Source organism: Dioscorea cayenensis, chromosome 14 (assembly GCF_009730915.1).
Source record: "Dioscorea cayenensis subsp. rotundata cultivar TDr96_F1 chromosome 14, TDr96_F1_v2_PseudoChromosome.rev07_lg8_w22 25.fasta, whole genome shotgun sequence".
Lineage (NCBI taxonomy): Eukaryota > Viridiplantae > Streptophyta > Magnoliopsida > Dioscoreales > Dioscoreaceae > Dioscorea > Dioscorea cayenensis.
In genome coordinates, this window is record NC_052484.1 from 18,430,553 (window position 1) to 18,449,614 (window position 19,062).

General features: G+C 34.3%; 4 protein-coding genes across 4 annotated transcripts; 1 reads left to right on the forward strand and 3 right to left on the reverse strand.

Moving 5' to 3' along the window:
* Positions 1-443: 443 nt before the first annotated feature.
* On the reverse strand, positions 444-4,532 carry LOC120276538 (probable arabinosyltransferase ARAD1). The gene is given in 6 exon segments (XM_039283299.1): positions 444-875; positions 946-1,089; positions 1,091-1,285; positions 2,160-2,255; positions 2,370-2,666; positions 3,980-4,532. Coding segments are annotated over 6 exon segments (1,281 nt in total). The 5' UTR covers positions 4,451-4,532; the 3' UTR covers positions 444-797.
* Positions 4,533-5,104: 572 nt separating this feature from the next.
* On the forward strand, positions 5,105-9,398 carry LOC120275481 (60S ribosomal protein L17). Its single transcript, XM_039282073.1, has 7 exons — positions 5,105-5,233; positions 5,320-5,356; positions 5,490-5,530; positions 8,115-8,345; positions 8,452-8,554; positions 8,645-8,712; positions 9,114-9,398. The coding sequence occupies exons 1-7, from the start codon at positions 5,231-5,233 to the stop codon at positions 9,180-9,182; spliced, it is 552 nt and encodes a 183-aa protein (XP_039138007.1). The 5' UTR covers positions 5,105-5,230; the 3' UTR covers positions 9,183-9,398.
* Positions 9,399-10,240: 842 nt separating this feature from the next.
* On the reverse strand, positions 10,241-11,481 carry LOC120276217 (uncharacterized protein At4g15970-like). Its single transcript, XM_039282939.1, has 2 exons — positions 11,170-11,481; positions 10,241-10,720 (listed from the first exon to the last, which is right to left on the reverse strand). Exons 1-2 carry the CDS (start codon positions 11,479-11,481, stop codon positions 10,241-10,243), a joined length of 792 nt encoding a protein of 263 aa, XP_039138873.1.
* A 997-nt stretch (positions 11,482-12,478) lies between these two features.
* LOC120275480 (small ribosomal subunit biogenesis GTPase RsgA 1, mitochondrial) lies at positions 12,479-16,515 on the reverse strand. Its single transcript, XM_039282072.1, has 5 exons — positions 15,806-16,515; positions 13,687-13,908; positions 13,269-13,460; positions 12,911-13,095; positions 12,479-12,803 (listed from the first exon to the last, which is right to left on the reverse strand). Exons 1-5 carry the CDS (start codon positions 16,445-16,447, stop codon positions 12,653-12,655), a joined length of 1,392 nt encoding a protein of 463 aa, XP_039138006.1. The 5' UTR covers positions 16,448-16,515; the 3' UTR covers positions 12,479-12,652.
* Between the last annotated feature and the right edge of the window lie 2,547 nt (positions 16,516-19,062).

The window sequence follows — 19,062 nt, forward strand, 5'->3', positions numbered from 1 at the left end:
TTTTTTTTTCTGACCAATATCAGATGCATGAAATGGTGTTAATAAGATATTATTTTTTTGGAAAAAAAAGTTAATTTTCCAAAGAGAGATTTAAAAAAATTGACAGATATAAGTACTCTCATTAATTGAACCGAATCTAATATGTCAACTAGGAATTGACTTTTCAATTGATTGTTCCTCTTATCTCTTTTCTCAATTTATTTTATAGTCCTGGCTCAATGAATCAATTTAATTTTTATGCTTGCTTGCTTAATTTTGTATCATTTATTTGCCGCACTAAACACATGAATATTTTTTTTCCTAATTACAAATTAAAGACTACAATTAATATATAGCTAACCAGAGGATCATAAAAACATTAACCAAAACAATGGCCTTGATAGTCAACGACTGAGATGAGTTGCAAAAGTAATTAACAATCAAAGGTAATAATAAGATCCAAATTGAAAAAGGTCCCTTAAAATTTACTTTCATAGTAAAACATCCTTCCTCTGCATTCATGATGCTAAAGGGTACATAATGAATGATCAAACCATATACATGAATCCACCTTCCCATTATGTCTGTGCATTGTTATTCACAGTCTTGATACAGATGATACAAAAATCTTTCTAAAGGTCAAGGCTTACAACAACATCAAAATTGGGTATAGTGTCGAACCGAGAATGATCAGAGCCGGTCATTAAACCGCAATTTACTCAACATTTGTTCTCAATGACTCTTTCCATGTTCGAAGGCCGTAGGCCCGTAGAAGGCTGAAAGGAATGGCATCAATGTAACTGTACAAATTATTGACTTCAACTCCACCAATCCGGAATCCTTAATCTCCTATTTCTGTGTACTGCCGACTTAACCGCGGGGAGCTTGTTGTGTACCTACAGTAATTCAATGAACACAAACTAAGGTAACTTACTAGAGAAGCATTGATATGGATAGCTTGTTTACCTGCCGCCAAAGCATGTTCACAGCATCATCTTTCTTTGGGGGTATCTGAAACTCATAATGGTGGGAGATACTCTTCAGCCTTTTCCACATATCAATCCATCTGTCTTTTGGTATCTGCCTGAGCTGACTGACCAGAAAATCAGGGTTTAAGTGCATCTTTGATGGAGAAGAAGAAGGCAAATTCACTGTAATCAATCTCATCCTCGAATGGGAGTTCAATGCGATCGCTGACAATGACTGGCACACAGTGGCTGACTATAGCATCAAACAAACGGCAAGATGATGGAGTATCCCCGGCAGGATGAAGGCAGAACTTGGATGAACGCATGCCTTCTGAGGACTGGTATCAGAGAAGCAAGCAAACTGTGAGATTGTGACATTGATGAAATTAATCTGTATATATATCTAAATGGCAATGGGAAGTAGCAGGAATTGCTGCTGAACAGGACATACATTAAATGCCAAGAAAAGTAATCAGCTGACACTACTAAGTCCAATATCTGGACATGAAAACATATGAGACAAACCCATATGCATGGTTTGATGCGGATCAAGTGAAAGAAGCTTTGAAAGAGTATCACGTACATCAGTACATGGAAAATTGCATTCTGCCGATAAATAAAAGACACAAATATGCACAACGGTTGATGCATGACACAAAGTTAATGAAAATGGATGGTCCAAAATAATAAATTTAAATATCATTATTATAACAAACCAAAGTTGGTCAATCAACCATATCAAATTAGTTACTATATCTAGAGTTGTTTATATGACATTACAGTCTGCATTTCTGGTCAAGAGCATGCATATGCAGCTGTGTATGAAATCAGTCGGTTGTTTATTGGTCAATAGAACTTATATTAGCATTCAAATTAAGGACTATTGTTTACATATTTCATGAATCATAGTTTATCAACTTTCTCCTCCAATTTATGCATCACAGTAACTATTAGATAACAATAATTTATGATTTATAGGCAGATGAATGTTTTAATTTGGAGAAACATGCATGCGTGAAGGACTTTTGTTTTATACTTTGCTTGCATGCACAAACACATCAAATTTAGAAACAAACATTTTACTCTGCAAAAGAGCAGTTTTCCTGCCAACCTATTGGTACACCAAGAAAAGGTTGAGTTGTATACTTGTATGCTAACAAAATGATACTAATTGAACTAGTTACCAATAAAAAAATATAAAAGATAACTTACTGCTTTTATGCCTTCCCCGGTGGCAATGCTATCTTCATATCGCACATCATCATAGCCTTTCAAGAGCTTTGCTAATTTAGTGCGAACGATGCCTTCCTGCATAGTTGCCAAGCCAAGATATGACTTAATGATGCTGCCTTGGTTTAAAAAGGGGAGCATATAAAATCAACGTACTCTTCAGGAAAAGAAAAGGCAAAACACTTCACTTACATCTTTTCTTACAGTTCTTCCTCTGAAGAAAAGAAGGGTAGGACGGGATTCATATGGATCAGAAGGATTATCATCCACATAAGAATCTACAAGATGCACATATGGGGAGACAACATCTTTGCTCAGGGAAGCTACATTTTTGGGATACCTACCAAAATCTGCAACCAAAAGAATAGATGCATTCACTTGATCCCGCAGAAATCTGAATGCATTTGGGTGATTCATGGGAATTAGATGGTCACGGCCTGCTGATTGTTGCCAATACTTTGATTCCCTGAGAAAATTCAGCAGATCAATCTGCACCAAGAAGTAATAGTTGTTAACACTAGGCAATCATCTGGCAAAATTCTAAATAGACCCCCAATAAAAAAAACTTCTCCTGACAACCAATTACATATATGAAATACTTCTGAGAGTTCACCAGATCATTTTTCATGAACTTAAGTCACTATGGCAAGCACAGTAAGTTCCCATCAACTCATGATAGATGAACATAATCAAATAAATGAGAGTTGGAATTGAGCATAAACTAACATACTTAGCAGAGCAACAGGCAACATGGATGAGTCCAGAATCCACACAGGATCAAATGCATACAAAACTATGTAAAAGCTTGAAAACTACAATGTAAAAGCAGCAGCTTTGTGTTGCCTTTCCTATGCTAACCAGCAAGTTGACCGGGTTGATCCATCGTACCTGATATTTCATAGTAACAATAAAACCACCAAAACTTTCCACAAAATCAAAAACTTTGAGAAATGCAGAAGAGGTTCATCAAATTATAGATTTACAAGCATAACCTTCTTGATAATAACCACTTCAACAAATCCATGTAAAAGATCATTGTCTTAAAAAGGAAAACTTTGGACAGGGAGAACTAACTAAGGATTGCACTGCACTGCACATACACAAAGGAGCGTATGACGCACTTTTATGCAATCTAACATCCTTCATATATGAATGTGATGTCGTATATTCTTCTATGTTAGCGTATCTTCTCTTGTAAAACCTCCTGCTCTCTACTTTTCTAGTCTCAGAATTTTTTTTTTAACAAGACTTCAAAAATTTCAAGAATTGATATTATTTCCTCATGCACCTTTATTATGTATGCCTTTAATGTTTACACATCGTGGATATGAAGTTTTGTTGGCTATACTGTCCAGTGAAATTTTTGGCTTATGTCAGACAGGCGCGAAATAAGAGAAAGAAGACAATGAAAAGTTATTATGACATATTATCCATCAAAAGAGTTGGCAATAGCAGACAACCAGTAATTAACTACAAGAAAGAACAGCCTGTGATTCTCAAACAAATTTATGAAATTGGTGCTCAAGAAAAGATTCCCAGAGCCAATCTACCTACTTCCATAATCTAAATCTAACAAAATGTTACTTATTAAATGCGAATTTATAAATTTAGCTTGAAAACTCACCAAAAAAATAAAGCAGAAGACCAAACTCGTGAATCCTATTTCTATAATTTCCATAACAAAGGCATGCAATTTAAGATGATTTCAATCTGAAAAAAGTCAGAATTCTCCAAAACATCAATAATTCCCAACCAATTTTCACAGATTAACAAGTCCAAGAAACAAAACACAAAGAGATAACCTGGAGCTGATGATCAATCTCTGTGTCAGGATCAGTCATATTGTGCCCATGAGTATTGAAACTAAGCGAAGAGAAAAAGGGCACAAAGAACACCTCAGCCTCCTCCGCATCCAAGACCCTGACAGCCTCCCTCTCATCACCACCACCATCCACCAAGGAAGCCATCATCCAGTACTCAACACTGTGCTGCTTCTTGATCCCCGACCTCACCGGCCACTCCGGAAACCCCACTACATTCCCCGTCCCGTTCCTCTCGAGCATCCCAAGATTGAAGCGGCGGGGGAGGTCATACATAAACACCTTGAGAGGCGGTGGCCGGTGGCGGGATGCAACGAGGCAAGGGGCGAATCTGGAGGAGTGGGAGAGGGCGGCAGGGATGGAGAAGCGGAGATCCGCGTTGGAGATGAAGATTGAGATGCAGACCCCGAGAAGAAGGAGAACTATGAGAGTGACTAGGCCTGGCATCGCCATTAGAGAGCTTGAGAAGAAGAAGAAGAGAAAGAGATCGCGATTATTTGTTTGAGTCGGCGATTAGATCGGGAAGCAAAACGGAGAAGAAGATGGGAGTTTGTTAGTAGTGCTGGCGGGCTTCTGATTTGGATACTGTAGAAATTACGTATAACCCCTCGGATATTCTCATAATTATTTATATATTTTTGTGTTGTTTTATGAAAATTCTCTTTTATTCGCCCTTTTCCAAAAAAAAAAAAAAAAATTCTCTTTTATATTTTTGTTTCTAAACAATTACTCCTTTCGGTCTTTCTATCTATTTTAATTAATTTACATGAATTAAAAAATTAATTTAATTAAAATTAATTAATAATTTAAAATTTTAAAATTATATGTAATTTAATAAAATATGTAGAAAAATATATTTTATTAGAAGTTATAAAAATACATTAAATATAAATAATAATTAATGTTTTATATAAAAATAACCGCTAAAATGAATGAGACAAGTAAAAAAACAAATAAATGGGGAAATTTTTTAAAGAAGGTTCAATATGAAAAAAATAAAGCAGCCAAAGGGTTATTTGATAATTTTGTTAGTTAACGGGTATGGGATATTTGGATCTATGCCCGATAAGGTATCTCTCATCCGCATCCGCTTCTACGTTAGCGGATCTCAGTTCATCATTCGCACCCGTTAGGGTTTGGACTTCCCCTATAAAAAGGCAAGGATCCTTCGGCTTCTTCGTTTTACTTCGCGGCGCCGGAGCGAAACCCTTGGAACTCTTCTCAGTCGCTGCCATGGTTCTCTTCTTCTTCTTCTCTTTGATTTCAATGGCTTGGATTTGCTGTCATTTTTGGTTGATTGTGAATGTTTCTTTTTTCTTCAGGTGAAGTATTCCCGAGAACCGGAGAACCCAACCAAGTGTGAGTACTCCTATCTTTGTTTTCCTTGATTTCTAGGGTTATTTTTGCCTCTGGGAATCAGTTTGGTATCAACATGATCTTTGATGCTTTGTGATGAGCTGGATTTTTATTTGTGGTTTGGTTTTTTGTGCAGCCGCGAAGGCGATGGGAAGGGACCTGAGGGTTCACTTTAAGGTGAGTTAATGAGTTAAATTTAGAATTTTGCATTTGATTCAATGATTTAAGCGGCGTTAGTGATGTAAGATCACGAGTTGGTAATTTCTTATTGGTTATTGGAATGAGCGGATGGTGAACAAATCGATCTAGAAGAATTGATATGCTTCGAGTGTTGTGACGGATTGCATGTGAAATGAAAAATGCCCTCTTTGAACTAGTTTTGTGTCCACTGCTAAGTGCTATCTAATGGTTCTATATTAGTTGCTTTCTAGCTAATAGACTTGATCTCTAGCCCAGTGTGGTTGTGATGAGATAATAGTTGATTGGAACAGTTAGATTTGATATCCTTGAGTTGCTTGTGTTTTTTGAGGGCCCTTTCTTTAGTTTTGGTCAATTTCTGTCAGAAGTCCTTCCCAGAGATGCAAGTTCTTCTGGATACTTCTGGATAAAACTGGAATCTAGGATGCATTATAGGGAATACTATTATATTGGTTGTTAATTTGTCATGGTTAGAGTTTAAAGCCTATCTGTGTTTGTCTCATTTCTAGCATAATAAATCAATTTGTAGATCTATTGCCTTTAGGAAGAGCAATATATTGGTGGGTGTTGTTTGTCTATTAAAGATATTTACGGAAACGGGTGGATCAACTTCGGTTTTGATGGATCTATAGCCTCATAAAATTGCCATTCATATGATATGCTTGTCTATTTCACACAAGTAAAATTTCTTCCATTGGTTTTGATGCTTTCTATGTTTAAAACATGCATTTCTCAAACTAAAGATTATGGATTGTTCCATCTTGGAGAACATTGAGGGAGAATACAGGGATTGATGAGATAAGAAGAATGGAAACAAGTTATGTAAGAGGAAAATTGTAAGAGTGAAAAGCTTTATTAAGTAGTTTGATAAATAAGGATAGGAAGGTTAGAAAAAGTAAAAGGTGGAATGATCATAAGTGCAGTAGAGAGAACAAGGTGGCAAGCGTATTGGAAGAAAATTAAGTCAAGAGAAGAGCAGAGAAAAAAAAAAGATAGAGATGAAAGAGAAGTGAGATGGAGGAAATGGGTAAACTATTGAAAGAATTGAAAGGTCTCTGGAGAGATGGTTGGTGGGAAAATAGAGCCAGAGAGGTTGTCATGAGATGAACTTAAATATAAGTAAGATATAATTGAAGAGAAGGGAACTGGGTTCTGAGAATTGGAAGTGCGTGTAAACGAGCCGAGCCGAGCTTGGCTATGTTCAAGCTCGGCTCGTTACTATTTTGATTGAGCTTGAGCTCGAGCCGAGCTTATTTCGAGTTTCATTAATGAGGCTCGGGCTCGGCTCGTTAGATCGTTTAAGCTTGATAATTTTTTTAATTTTAATTTTTATATTAAATAAAATATCATTGAGGCTTGTTTAATGCAAGCTCGGCTCGAGCTCGGGAGTCATTTAAGGCTTTTAACGATTCATATAAATGAGCGTATAAATGAGCTTTTAACGATTTATATAAACGAGCTTTTAACGATTCATATAAATGAGTCTGCTCACGAGCCTTAACGAGCCGAGCTTGATGGTGTTCAGGCTCGGCTAGTTTATTTTACGAGCTTAATAATCGGGCTTGAGAATCGCTCATTTAACTTAACGAACGAGCCGAGCCGAGTCCTTAACGAGCTGAGCCTTCGAGCTTTTAACGAATGTATAGGCTCGTTTACAGCCCTAGAAGTGTGTTACTTGCTGTTTTTTTGTTTTTTATTATTATTATTATTATTATTATTATTATTATTATTTTGCTGATTAAATTTCCATTGTGGTTAATATTGAAATCAAAGTTTGGTATTGTTGTATGGCTTTTTTGAAAGTGGTTATCTGAGAATGTCATGCTCAAAAATGATATTTCCAAATCAATTTACTCTCTTTTTCATCTTGGTATAATGGTATGATATAATTGTTCCTTGTTTGGCCTGTCAATCTTTAGCAACTTCATCTTTGGAAATGATCAATATACAATATGATGCAGACAATTTTCATTTGATTGTATTTTTGACTTCTGATATGCAAAATGAAACTTGCTCTTCTTTAAAGAAACAGAATTTCTTTTTATTTTATGCTTTTGCTGAGTTTTTGATTTATGAAAATAAGAACAAGTGGAGAACACAGATGTCATCTGGTAAACTTGACAACCTATACTTCTTTATAGCGCATGCTACACTGATTTTGTTTGGTTGTTTGATTATTTAAAGGTATTATTCTCTGTGTGCTAGTGAGTGAATTATTGGTACTATTTTGGATGCTATGGCTCTTTGTTTGTTGATGCAAAGTATTTACACAAGGTCCCCAAACTCTCTGTGGAATCCTGACCAAATTTTTCTAATAACACTTACAATATCATCAAAATTCATCAGCCAACCACTCTCTTTCATTATAATTATAAAGATTGTTCCTGGATTATTTCTTTCCTTCTTATAGTTTTTGTTTTGCAAAATCAACCTAAGCATTTCTTATTGTGCTTGTTGAGCATCTCCCTAAATATGCCTTTTCATCGTTGTTGTAATTCCAATTGGTAAAGCTCTTCATGCATCTCAGATTTCTCATGTATGCTCATATGTTTTTGGGAAACAGAACACACGTGAGACAGCTCATGCACTCAGGAAGTTGCCGCTTGCCAAGGCTAAGAGATACCTAGAAGATGTTATCGCTCACAAGCAAGCCATACCCTTCACAAGATTCTGTGGAGGTGTTGGGCGTACTGCCCAAGCTAAGAATCGTCATCCAAATGGACAGGGTCGCTGGCCTGTAAAATCTGCCAGATTCGTCCTGGATTTACTCAAAAATGCTGAAAGTAACGCGGATGTATGATGCGGGTCCTATATTACTTTCTATATAACACATTATCAACTTCTCTTCTGGTCAGCTGTTTTTCCCTTTTCTATAATTAAAATTATTGTTTTTCCTTCAGGTGAAAGGTTTGGATGTAGATGCTCTTTATATATCTCACATCCAGGTAAACCAGGCTCAGAAGCAGAGGCGCCGAACATATCGGGCCCATGGCAGGATTAACCGTAAGTCTAGCATTTTTTTATGTTATATTTTTTATTGATGCCTTTATGAATATTACTGAGTGAAATTTTATTTTATTGTGTCATTGACAGCTTACATGTCATCTCCCTGCCATATTGAACTGATCTTGTCAGAGAAGGAAGAATCTGTCAAAAAAGAGGTAAATTTTGAGAAAAAAACGTTTACTACCGGCCGCACACAATTTTTAAACAGTGAAGATGCCTATCGCTTGTGTTTTAAACATTTGTGCTTTCCCGCTATGATTATCAGATAGCATGATTTGGTTTCTCCCAACTTTCTGCTCTAGTATACTGTCATAGAATTGGATGTGAGATGAATTTGTTCTAATCAGAAACTTATCTCAGCCATTTCATATAAAGAAAGTATTTAGTTCTATATTAGGCTTATTAGCTTGTGATGATGGTACTACGGAATCTTCAAATCAAATTCAGCAGCAAATTGATCAGCTCTATTCTTATTTGTAATTTACTAGATTGCGGCAAATAAAAAATTTATTTTTATGATTTGAAACTGACCCTATAATGCTCTTCTATGGAACAGCCTGAAACTCAGCTTGCTCCTAGGAAGTCAAAGAAATCTGCAGCTTTGCACACTGGAGCCTCTTCTTAAAGCATTGGTAGAAACCGGCAATTGAAGAATACTCTGCCCTTTTCACTCTATTTTTGTCACCTTGAATTTCCTTGAATCTGTTTTATTGTGGATGTTATTTTTCTCCTGTTTTTGTCGGCAATGTCGGATACCTAGATGAGTATTATCTGTAGGAACAATTATTTGACTTTTGCATTGTATGCTGTCTTTGGTGAATGTTATTTATGCTTTATCAAATTCCATTAATATGAAAATTTTTCTTATGATGTGGAAGAAGCTAACCACCAGTTTGCTATCTTGTTCTGTTATTTTATATTTTTATCCACATGTAAAAAAATTCAATTCAAAATTTTCAAATGTAATAATAACACATTTCTTATTAATTAAAAAATTAAAAGTTATACATGGTGGTATGGAAAGGGGACTAAAAAAGTAAAGGAATGCTTTGAAAGGAGTGGAAAATCTGTTTTGAGTTTCAAATTTTATATAATTATTAAATGTTATATTATGTTAGATTATGGATCAATAAAAAAATTTTTATTAATAACCTTAATTAAGAATTGCTAGAAAAATGATTAAGGAATATAAAAAAAAGTTTATATAAATATTTTAAAATTTTATATATAAATATTAATACATATAACTAAAAGGATATTTTCATTTTTAGATATTTTCCATTTAATAAAATTATAACAAAAGGTTCGAGTGGATCTTTCAGCGATGGGAGGAGAGAGTTTAATGTTATAATTTTCTTTTTTCATTCACTTCCCAAAACATAAATATATTATTAATCATTATAGAGTTGTTACAATAGTATTTTTATTCATAAAATTATCAACTCTTCTTTAATTCTTTCCAGAGATAAAATGCGAGTTTTCAACCACCCATTAACTTTTTTTAAACCCTTTACTCCCTTCCCCCAACCATTTTTCCTAAACAAGGGTTGAAAGAATTCTTACCTTCTATACCCTCCAACCCCTGCCCTCTCCTTTCGACTCTTCTCTTCAAATAAGACCTTAAACAGTAACGAAAAACCAACAACAAAATAAATCAAAAAAGAGTACTCATAAAACCACACATCAAAGATGACAGTTTAAAGGAACCCTCCACTTAAACCCTCCAATCTCTACAGACCCATTTTTATACTTTCTCCAATCCTCAACAACCACCCTCAAATCATGCAACTTATCCTCCAAACCAGCACAACAGTTTGCATGCACTGTGATCACCTTCCTCACATCTTCACTTTGCTGACAAAACCCACCAAAATAATCAGTGTCCAAGTGATTGATTTGAATCCCCAGTTCCTGAACATAAGCACTCATTTTAATCTTATTAAACAGTGTATTGTCACTGAGGCCTGGGTATAATGCTCTACTCATGTACCAATACTTGTAAAACTCAATGGTAAATGCATTGGATTTGGCATAGAAGAAGCCAGTGTTGGCCAAGTTATTCATGTCCCAAGGGTTGCCATTGTAGTAATCACTGCTGATTGATAGATGAGCACTTGGTGAGAATTGCCTCAATGGGTTCCTCAGCCACAACACATCCAAATCCTAGTTCAAAGAAATAAAAAGAATTATATATATGTAAGTCTTGTTTGGATTAGTTTTTAAAAAACCCAAAAATACTTTTGTATATGTTAACCACTTCTTCTGTGTTAAAAAATTTGTTTGATATTAGCTTTATGCAAAAGTAGAAATTGTAAAAAAAAAATGAAAATATTTTCATAAGCTACTAGATTCTGAAAAAAAACTGTTTTTTAGTTTATTTTTACAGCTTCTGCTTCTACTAAAAAGTTAATTTATACACAAAATACAAAAAAAGTGTTAAATTTTTATTTTGGAGAAACATTTTTTTCTTCCAGAAGCACTTCTACTAAATTGAGAAAAAATATTTTTTTGATGAAGTCAATTCAAACAAGACCTATATATAAATCAGTTAATGTTTTTATTTTTCTCTTATAAAGTATTAAAAAAAAAAAGAGATGGTTGAAGAATCATACCGTGAAGATAAAGCTGTAACCAAGATCAAGAACTGAGCTTAATAAATGAATTTTTTCCAACATCATTATCCTGTTCTTCCTTAAATCTCTGTTCCTTATCAATACTGACTCCAAATATAAGCAATGGTCAAAAACATGCAAAGACTTGCACATTGCAAGAGCTCTCAAGTCCATGGCCACCACCAAAAGATGCCGGAGAAGATGCTCGGTGCCGTCGCCGATGCGAAGACTCTCAGCGAAAAGCTTTAGCATTGCCTCTGTTTCCGGCCATGCTCCATTCACTGTTGTGACTATCACAGTGTTATCTACCATTGCAGCTCTTCTCAACACCTTCATCAGCTCTCTGTGTTTTCCATTCTGTATATTATATATATGTTTATATATATATATAAAGATACATCACTTGTAAATCTTCTTAAAAGACTAGTAAACTAGACTAAAACAAATTTATGTAATTAAAAAGTAAAAAATGAATTATATATATATATATATATATATATGAAAGGTGAAAGAAAAAAAAAAAAGAAAAGAAGATGATCATGAATTGACCTGGTTAAGATTTGGTGCTGGTAAGAGTAGAAACATGGATTCTTGCAAGTGGGACAGAGGAGTAGTAGAAGCAAATGCACATAACAAGAGTGGTTGCAACCAAAACAAGAGATGAAAGAAATTTTATGCTATTCAACATCATTCTGCTACTGATACTGCTACTGCTACTGCTACTCTGTGTGTGTGTGTGTGTGTCTGTTAATACAATAGTAAATAATACAGAAATAGGAAATAGATGATTTTTGGGAGAGTATAAGGTGATGCATGAATTAATAGATTTGGGAGGATTCAGTGGAGAGGAAAAATATATGTACCCAATTAATGAGATAGATTTTGCAATTAGTGATTTGCAATGCTTTTATAGACTTGCTATAGTCTATAGATATTGTTGGGGTGTAGTTATGTAAATATTTATTTTAGTTTGTATTATTTAAGGTGTTTCTAGGCGACATGTATAGGCGATATATATATATGGTTAAATTGAAAATGATAAGATGCATTAACCACATTCACTATTTATTTTATTTGTTGTTTTATTTTGTTTTCTTTGTATTTATTTTCCATTAATCCAAGGCAAGAAAATAATTGCATTTACTTTTTCATTTTCTCATCTCAAGATTGGTAATAACTAATAACCACACTCAACATGAACATTATTTTTTTCTTTTTTTTTCTTTTCTTTTATTCTGGGTGGATTTAGACAAAATAAAAAAAAAAAATTAATAATGAGAAAACAAGCTACAATTGCCCTGAGCTGAAGTTAAAGTGACAAAATGTGTTAAATCTATTATTTTTTGGGCTGAACTCCTGCTTATATACAGGTTGCTGTACAGACAGTGTAAAACCAAATTCCAGCAGAGCATACAGATGAACAACATATGTTTATGAGTAATTACAATGTGAGAATGGCCTGAAATGCCGCGGATGGTTAGCCTTACCAAGAACCCTCTTCGATGTCCGACCAATCTTCCTCATCAAGTTCGTTGAGAATGGATTGGTTGAGCCGCTTCCGAGATATTCGTCTGTGTTTCTTAAGTTCAAGTCGCGGCTCTGCTTGTTTTACTCCCATGTCTCTCACCTTGTACCTGGAAAAGGTTTGGATGTCAAAAAAACTCGATTGCAGACCATAAATGTAGCCTTTATACTGCAAATATGCAAAGCATTATGAGATACGGTTGTGCGGGAAATTTACCGAACATCGCCTTCTCGTTTAGTTCCTATTGTTCTTAATTGGAATTCCTCTCTGATCTTGATCTCATCGAGCAGTTGGAAATAGTATTGATATCTTTCCCAATCTGCAGCAACAACACATCCCTTTTCACCAAGATGCAAACAATCATTGAATGCGCATTTTGCAGCCTCAAGCCTCTGCCTAATCTGAATAAGCGGGGAAATAAGTCATACGAAAATGATTACTGGTACTTTTTCTTTGAAATAAAATGAACATAGACGCATGAAACAGAAATAATATGATGTAAAAAGGCAGAGAAACACAAGGAAAATAAAAGGTAATCTGAAAGATTGTCATATGTTTAGATATAAAGAAATACCTCTGGAAATGTTTCTGCAAGGGATCTCTTGGTCACTTTTAGAAGATTAGGTTGGTTGAATCCAGGAGTATCAGCAAGATAACCTCCACCTGAGAGTGGTAGTAAAGAAACATGCCTTGTTGTATGCTTTCCTCTTCCACTTTTAGATACCACGCCAACCCGCTGATCGCCAAACCACTTACTGCCTTCCATCTGGAGACAATGATGTCAATAGTTTTAATATGATATAGTTCTAAGGTAGTACAAATTTCAAAGCTTCTCAACAGATATCCAAAAAATCCAAGTAATAAGGAAAGAAACTACAGACATTCAAAATATTATGGAAAAAGGTGCATAAAAATATACCACAATGGAAATGAGTAACTGAAAATTATAAACAGTGGAGGTCTAACAGCAGCAAACCGTAAGAAATGCTTACACGTTCTTTCAAGTAACTCATTTCTTCTTCATCATTAATGTGCTGAGTGTTTCTCAAGGTATTAATAAGACTGGACTTCCCCACGCCACTTGGGCCAGCAATCACAGTAGTCTGTCCTTGCAAAATTTTCTCAAGTGCAGCTAGGCCAGTTTTAGTCTCAACACTGCAAAATAATGGTTTGTAGCCCCAGGAATTAAGTCTTTCATTCCATGCGGATAGTGTCTGCATTAGAACTATCAATTTCATCAAGAACAATTAGTTGAAAACAAAAACAAGAAATGCAATAGAAAATAAAAAACAAAAATTGAAAAGCAGTTTACTTACCCATCCTAATTATCGACAAAAAGAACTATAACAGGACTGGGCACAGTCAAACATTAAAACAGGTTCAATGCTGCCATCAGCAAGAACCAATTCAAATAAACATAAAGTTGTATTCTTCAACAAAACTTGGTAAAACATGTCACAGCAAGTACCTCTTGCAGAGCTTTAAAATTTATTGTTCAAAGAAAATAAACCATATATAAAAAAGGCTTCACTGAAGTTGGTCATATAATGCTAGAAGAGAGAATACTGGTGACAAAAACAAGCCAACCTTCAACTGGGTAAGGAATTGGGAGAATAAGCAAAAGCACTTTTTAGAGTTTAGGTTGGCAAAAAGAAAAAGAAGACCAACTGAAGGCAGAAGGATTTTTCTGAAACTTTAGCTTGGTCATTTCCCCTAATCAATTCAAATATAAGTGGACATAAGTCCAAGTTACGGGTTTCAATATCTTCTTTCAACAAAAAGGACTACAGACATGGGTTATTCGTTTGGATGAGTAAGGAAATTTAGAAACATTTCTACAAAAATGCTGTCTAATAGATCTATGTACCTGCCAAAAAACAATGCCCACAAACATAGCCTCATGTCCCTGTTCCCATCCTCTCCTATGCTCAACCCTTTAAAAAGACTTTAAGAGCCAATGACCAACCCAACTCCAGGCATATTGCTAGCCATCTCAATAAACATTTACATCTACCTACATATATCATGCACTTACCAATGGGCCTCCACCCTTCCTATATGTAGCTTATTCTCCTATATCATCGAATTAAGTTTACACCATGTTGGAAATATTATATAATTCATCTATAGCACCAAAACAATTTTAGTAGATTCATTGATACTTCACGACTTCCTCTCATGTAGCCCAAAAATTAGTCACACACAATGTTTCACATTATATCAAGCAGACCTTTTTAATGATCTAGCCATCATAGGCATTCAATACTGATAGGGCAAATTAGTATACTCCATGAGTCAAGTCATGGTTTTCTAACCAAGACAAGTTTTTATCTCAAGCACAATAATGCTTCATATAGTCTTACCAACAATTTTCTCTAATAGGAAATTAATATAGCAGAAAACAAAGCTTCAATTAATCCCACATGAGAAATGAATCCACTTCACAATTTTAATCCTGCTTTGCTACCCACCACATAAGATATTAATCCACGACACAAGTTTAACCCTGCTTTCCTACCCAAGACAAATTTGCTTCAAACCCAAAAAAATTCCATGATCCTGTGAACAATCAACCCCCCACCCACACACACAAACCACCACCCCAACAAAAGAGGAAATTTCATATTACAGATCACAACTTGTTAGATATCCATCCCATTTCACAAGCAAACTCATATTTGCTACCCATGACCAACTCATTCCGTACCCAAAATTGTTCCACACAGGCATGTCAGTGATCTCCGCCAAATCCAGTATAACATGAAAGTTCATATCACAGTCAACTAAGGTCTGACTGACTTCACATAAATGATTCATGTCGCTTCATTATGAACCCCTGGTTTCCTACTGAGGACCAATTCATCTCATACCCAAAAAGGTTCTAGTCTTCAGCAAAGTTATCAAGACACAGTCTGATTGGGAATTCAATTCACATATCACAAAACTTTGATTAATTCTTTCTACACCATCTATTAGCAAGTTACAAGAAAAACTCACCTTAAAACTCAGAAAATGCTATAAAATCAAGATTAAACAACAAATAAGCATGGCACAAGCAACAATAACAATTCAACAATAAAGAATTGCAAGCATGTGAATTCCAACAAATACCTCCTCTCCAACAAGTTCTGACTTGTTCAACGCCAATGCGAACGGAATCCCACTAGACTCAGCCTCCACTAAGAACCTCGTCAGAGTGAACGGCTCCAACCGCGGCTGCTCCATCGAGAACAGCACCAACAAATGATCCACATTCGCTACTGGAGGATCAAGCATCTCAGACTTCCTCTGAAAAACATCATCAATCTTCCCCTTCCGATCAGTCCAATCCACCGAGCCAACGAGCACCTTATCTCCGACCAAAACTCTCCGCTTGATCTTCTTAAGCAGGGCCCTAACAACGCAAAGGAGTTCTCTACCAATACGTGGATCTTCGTTGAAGATAGTGGGATTATCTGGGGGGCCGCCAGCGGACTCAACGATGACCCGCATGAAGTTGGCCTGAGCAGCGGCAACGAGGCCGATGGCCTGGGTGGGGAGGAGCTTGGGGACGGCGCCGGAGGGTTCGAGTGAGGGGGAGAGAGATGGGACTGACTTGATGGATTCCTTGGCCTTGAGGAGTTGCTTCGGAGGGTTCTCCCGGGCGCCGGATAAGGAGATGATGGAGAACCGGCGGGGGAGAGCGGTTGCAGCGGCGCCAGCGAAAAGGAGAGGTCGGTGGCGTAGAAGGGAGGAAGGGGAGAGGAGCGGCATTGGAGCAAGCGAGAGCTAGGGTTAGGGTTAGGGTTTTGGCATGAAGAGGAGAAGAAGAAGAGGAGGTCAGTGAGGCATTTTTAGAGCTCGGTTTTAGTGAGAACAGTGGAGATGAAGAAATCACAGCGGTTGATTTTATCTCGAGATTAGAACTTTACTAACTTGGATCAAATACGAATCTTGAGGCGAGATTAACGGGTACTCAGACAACCTCAATCCTCAAGAACAGATCTCGACCGTTGGACTATTGCCTAATCAAATTTTTTTTTAATTTTTTTATTTCTACTTCTACTCTCGTATTTTTATTTTAATCAATTTTAACAGATAAAAATTATTATTATATTCGATCATAATAAAATAAATTTGTTTCGTGAAGATATTTGTAGTTAATAAATATTAAACTGAATCATTACATCATTCTTGAACTAAACACTATTATAAAGAGAAAAAATTATTTATTAACTGAGGGTGTTATTAAACTTTGTGTATATACATATATTATATTATTTTAATGGTATTCACTAGTGATGTTTAATTGAAGACTAATATTATGAATACATAAAAGTTTGTTGTTATTTAACATGAGATTTATCACTCTTTATTGTAGAATTTTTTTTTTCTAAATTGTATTTTTTTTTATGTGCTCAATGAGAAACTGGTTGTTTAATTTTTGAAAATATTTTTATTATAAGAAAGTATATTATTATAAGTATTTTTTTAAATTTTAAAATGTTTAAAAAAAATAATGAGACATACATATAAGTGGGGGTTGCTCGTGGTCTAATTATACCTATTTATATAAAATATTTATTGATAAATGGACTAATATGTAAAATCTTAAATTATGGTTTCACATATAAAAATCTCTATTTCTTGGTTTAAATTGTAAGTTATTGATAGCCATTGTAATTATTAAAATTAACATGGATAAATTTGTTAAAGATGTAAAGAATTTAAGTATGTTCCACATGATATTCTTCAATATATATAAATATATATTGGTTAACTAATGTAAATATTATTATAAATAAACCTTCATATTCACGTTAGTTACTTGCAGAAAAAGAAACCATCAATAAAAATATAAAAATTTAAATTAATTCCACAGGATATTCTTCAATATATATAAATTAACTCAGGTAAATATTGCTATGAAAAAACCCTCATATTTACATTAGTTGCTTGAAGCAAAAGAAACCATTACTTATTCTAGATCAAAGGTAAAAAATTACATGTGCGTGCTCGAGGATTTTGTGTTTATCAATTTTTTGTGAGGTAAATATGATCTATAGCATATATTCATGCATTCATGTAATTAATCCTCAATAATTGAGTTATTGATTAAATATCAATCAATAGTAATTACTAATGTTAATTAGATTTTGAAGATGGTGTAGTACTATACTCATTCAAGAGATTAGTCTAATATTCTAAAACTTGAGGCATATTTCTTTGTTTTTGCATGTTATCTATACAATTAAGATTGGAATGTTAGACATGAATATAGATTTGATGGACTACCACACTCTTCAAGAGATTAATCAAATGTGCTATGACTTAGGCATGCATCTTTGCTTGCATGTTATCTATACAATTAAGATTGAAGTGATAGGATATTTAACATAAATAGTTCAAAATATAAAATTTAATAGTAATTAGGATCTCTTAACATAAGAGTATTTCTTAATCGTAGTAGTTATTGGTGATTTTTTTACTGCATTGATGATTTGTTATTTTGCTCTATGCATGTTTTATCCAAATTTGAATTTTAATTTTTTTTTTATTTTATGAAAGTTTAATATGTATTATGAATTTTATGAATTTTTAATTCTTTTAAAATATTTGTACACCTTGTTTAGAGAAGGTGTGTGTCTGAGCTTTGCATTATGTACCCAAGCGATTTGAACTCCTAGTGTCTTAATGTGCTTTGTGCTTTTAATAACCATGATTTCATTATATAAAATATATTACAAACCGTACGGTATAAATTTAACCAATAACTAATAAAAATGATTGGGATATCATCAAAACTTGAGTACTATTTTAATTAAGACAAAATAGTATTAGTTTCATATATTTTTCACAACGTTTTTTAGCCTATTGATTTGAACATAATTAATAAATATTTATATAAATGTGATAAATTAACAAGAGTGAAAACAGAAAATAATAATAAAATATTACATTATACCAAAGAAAATAAAAAATTAAAATATACATTAATAATTATATGCTCAAACAATTTGTTCGGTTGGCTATGTCCATCTCAGGCCCCTTTTTAATCATATGATTGGAACATTTATATTGATCATTTTAAATTGCTCCATATATATATATATATATGTATGATAAATAAGCAATAAACGTCTCCATTTAATGAAGGTTTTAATTATCGTACAAATCATTATAATTGTCTACTTTCTTCTTTTTTTGCCTTTCTAATATTTTTAAGTACAATTAAGTTCTCATATTTAGTCGAATTGGGATCGTTCTAATCCACAATAATATATTTAGGTATAATTAAGTCCTTACAATTTACACTTGCCCATCTACATAGCAGACTAAAATGATTTAATTTGACTAAATATAAAGATTTAATTATACCTAAAAATATT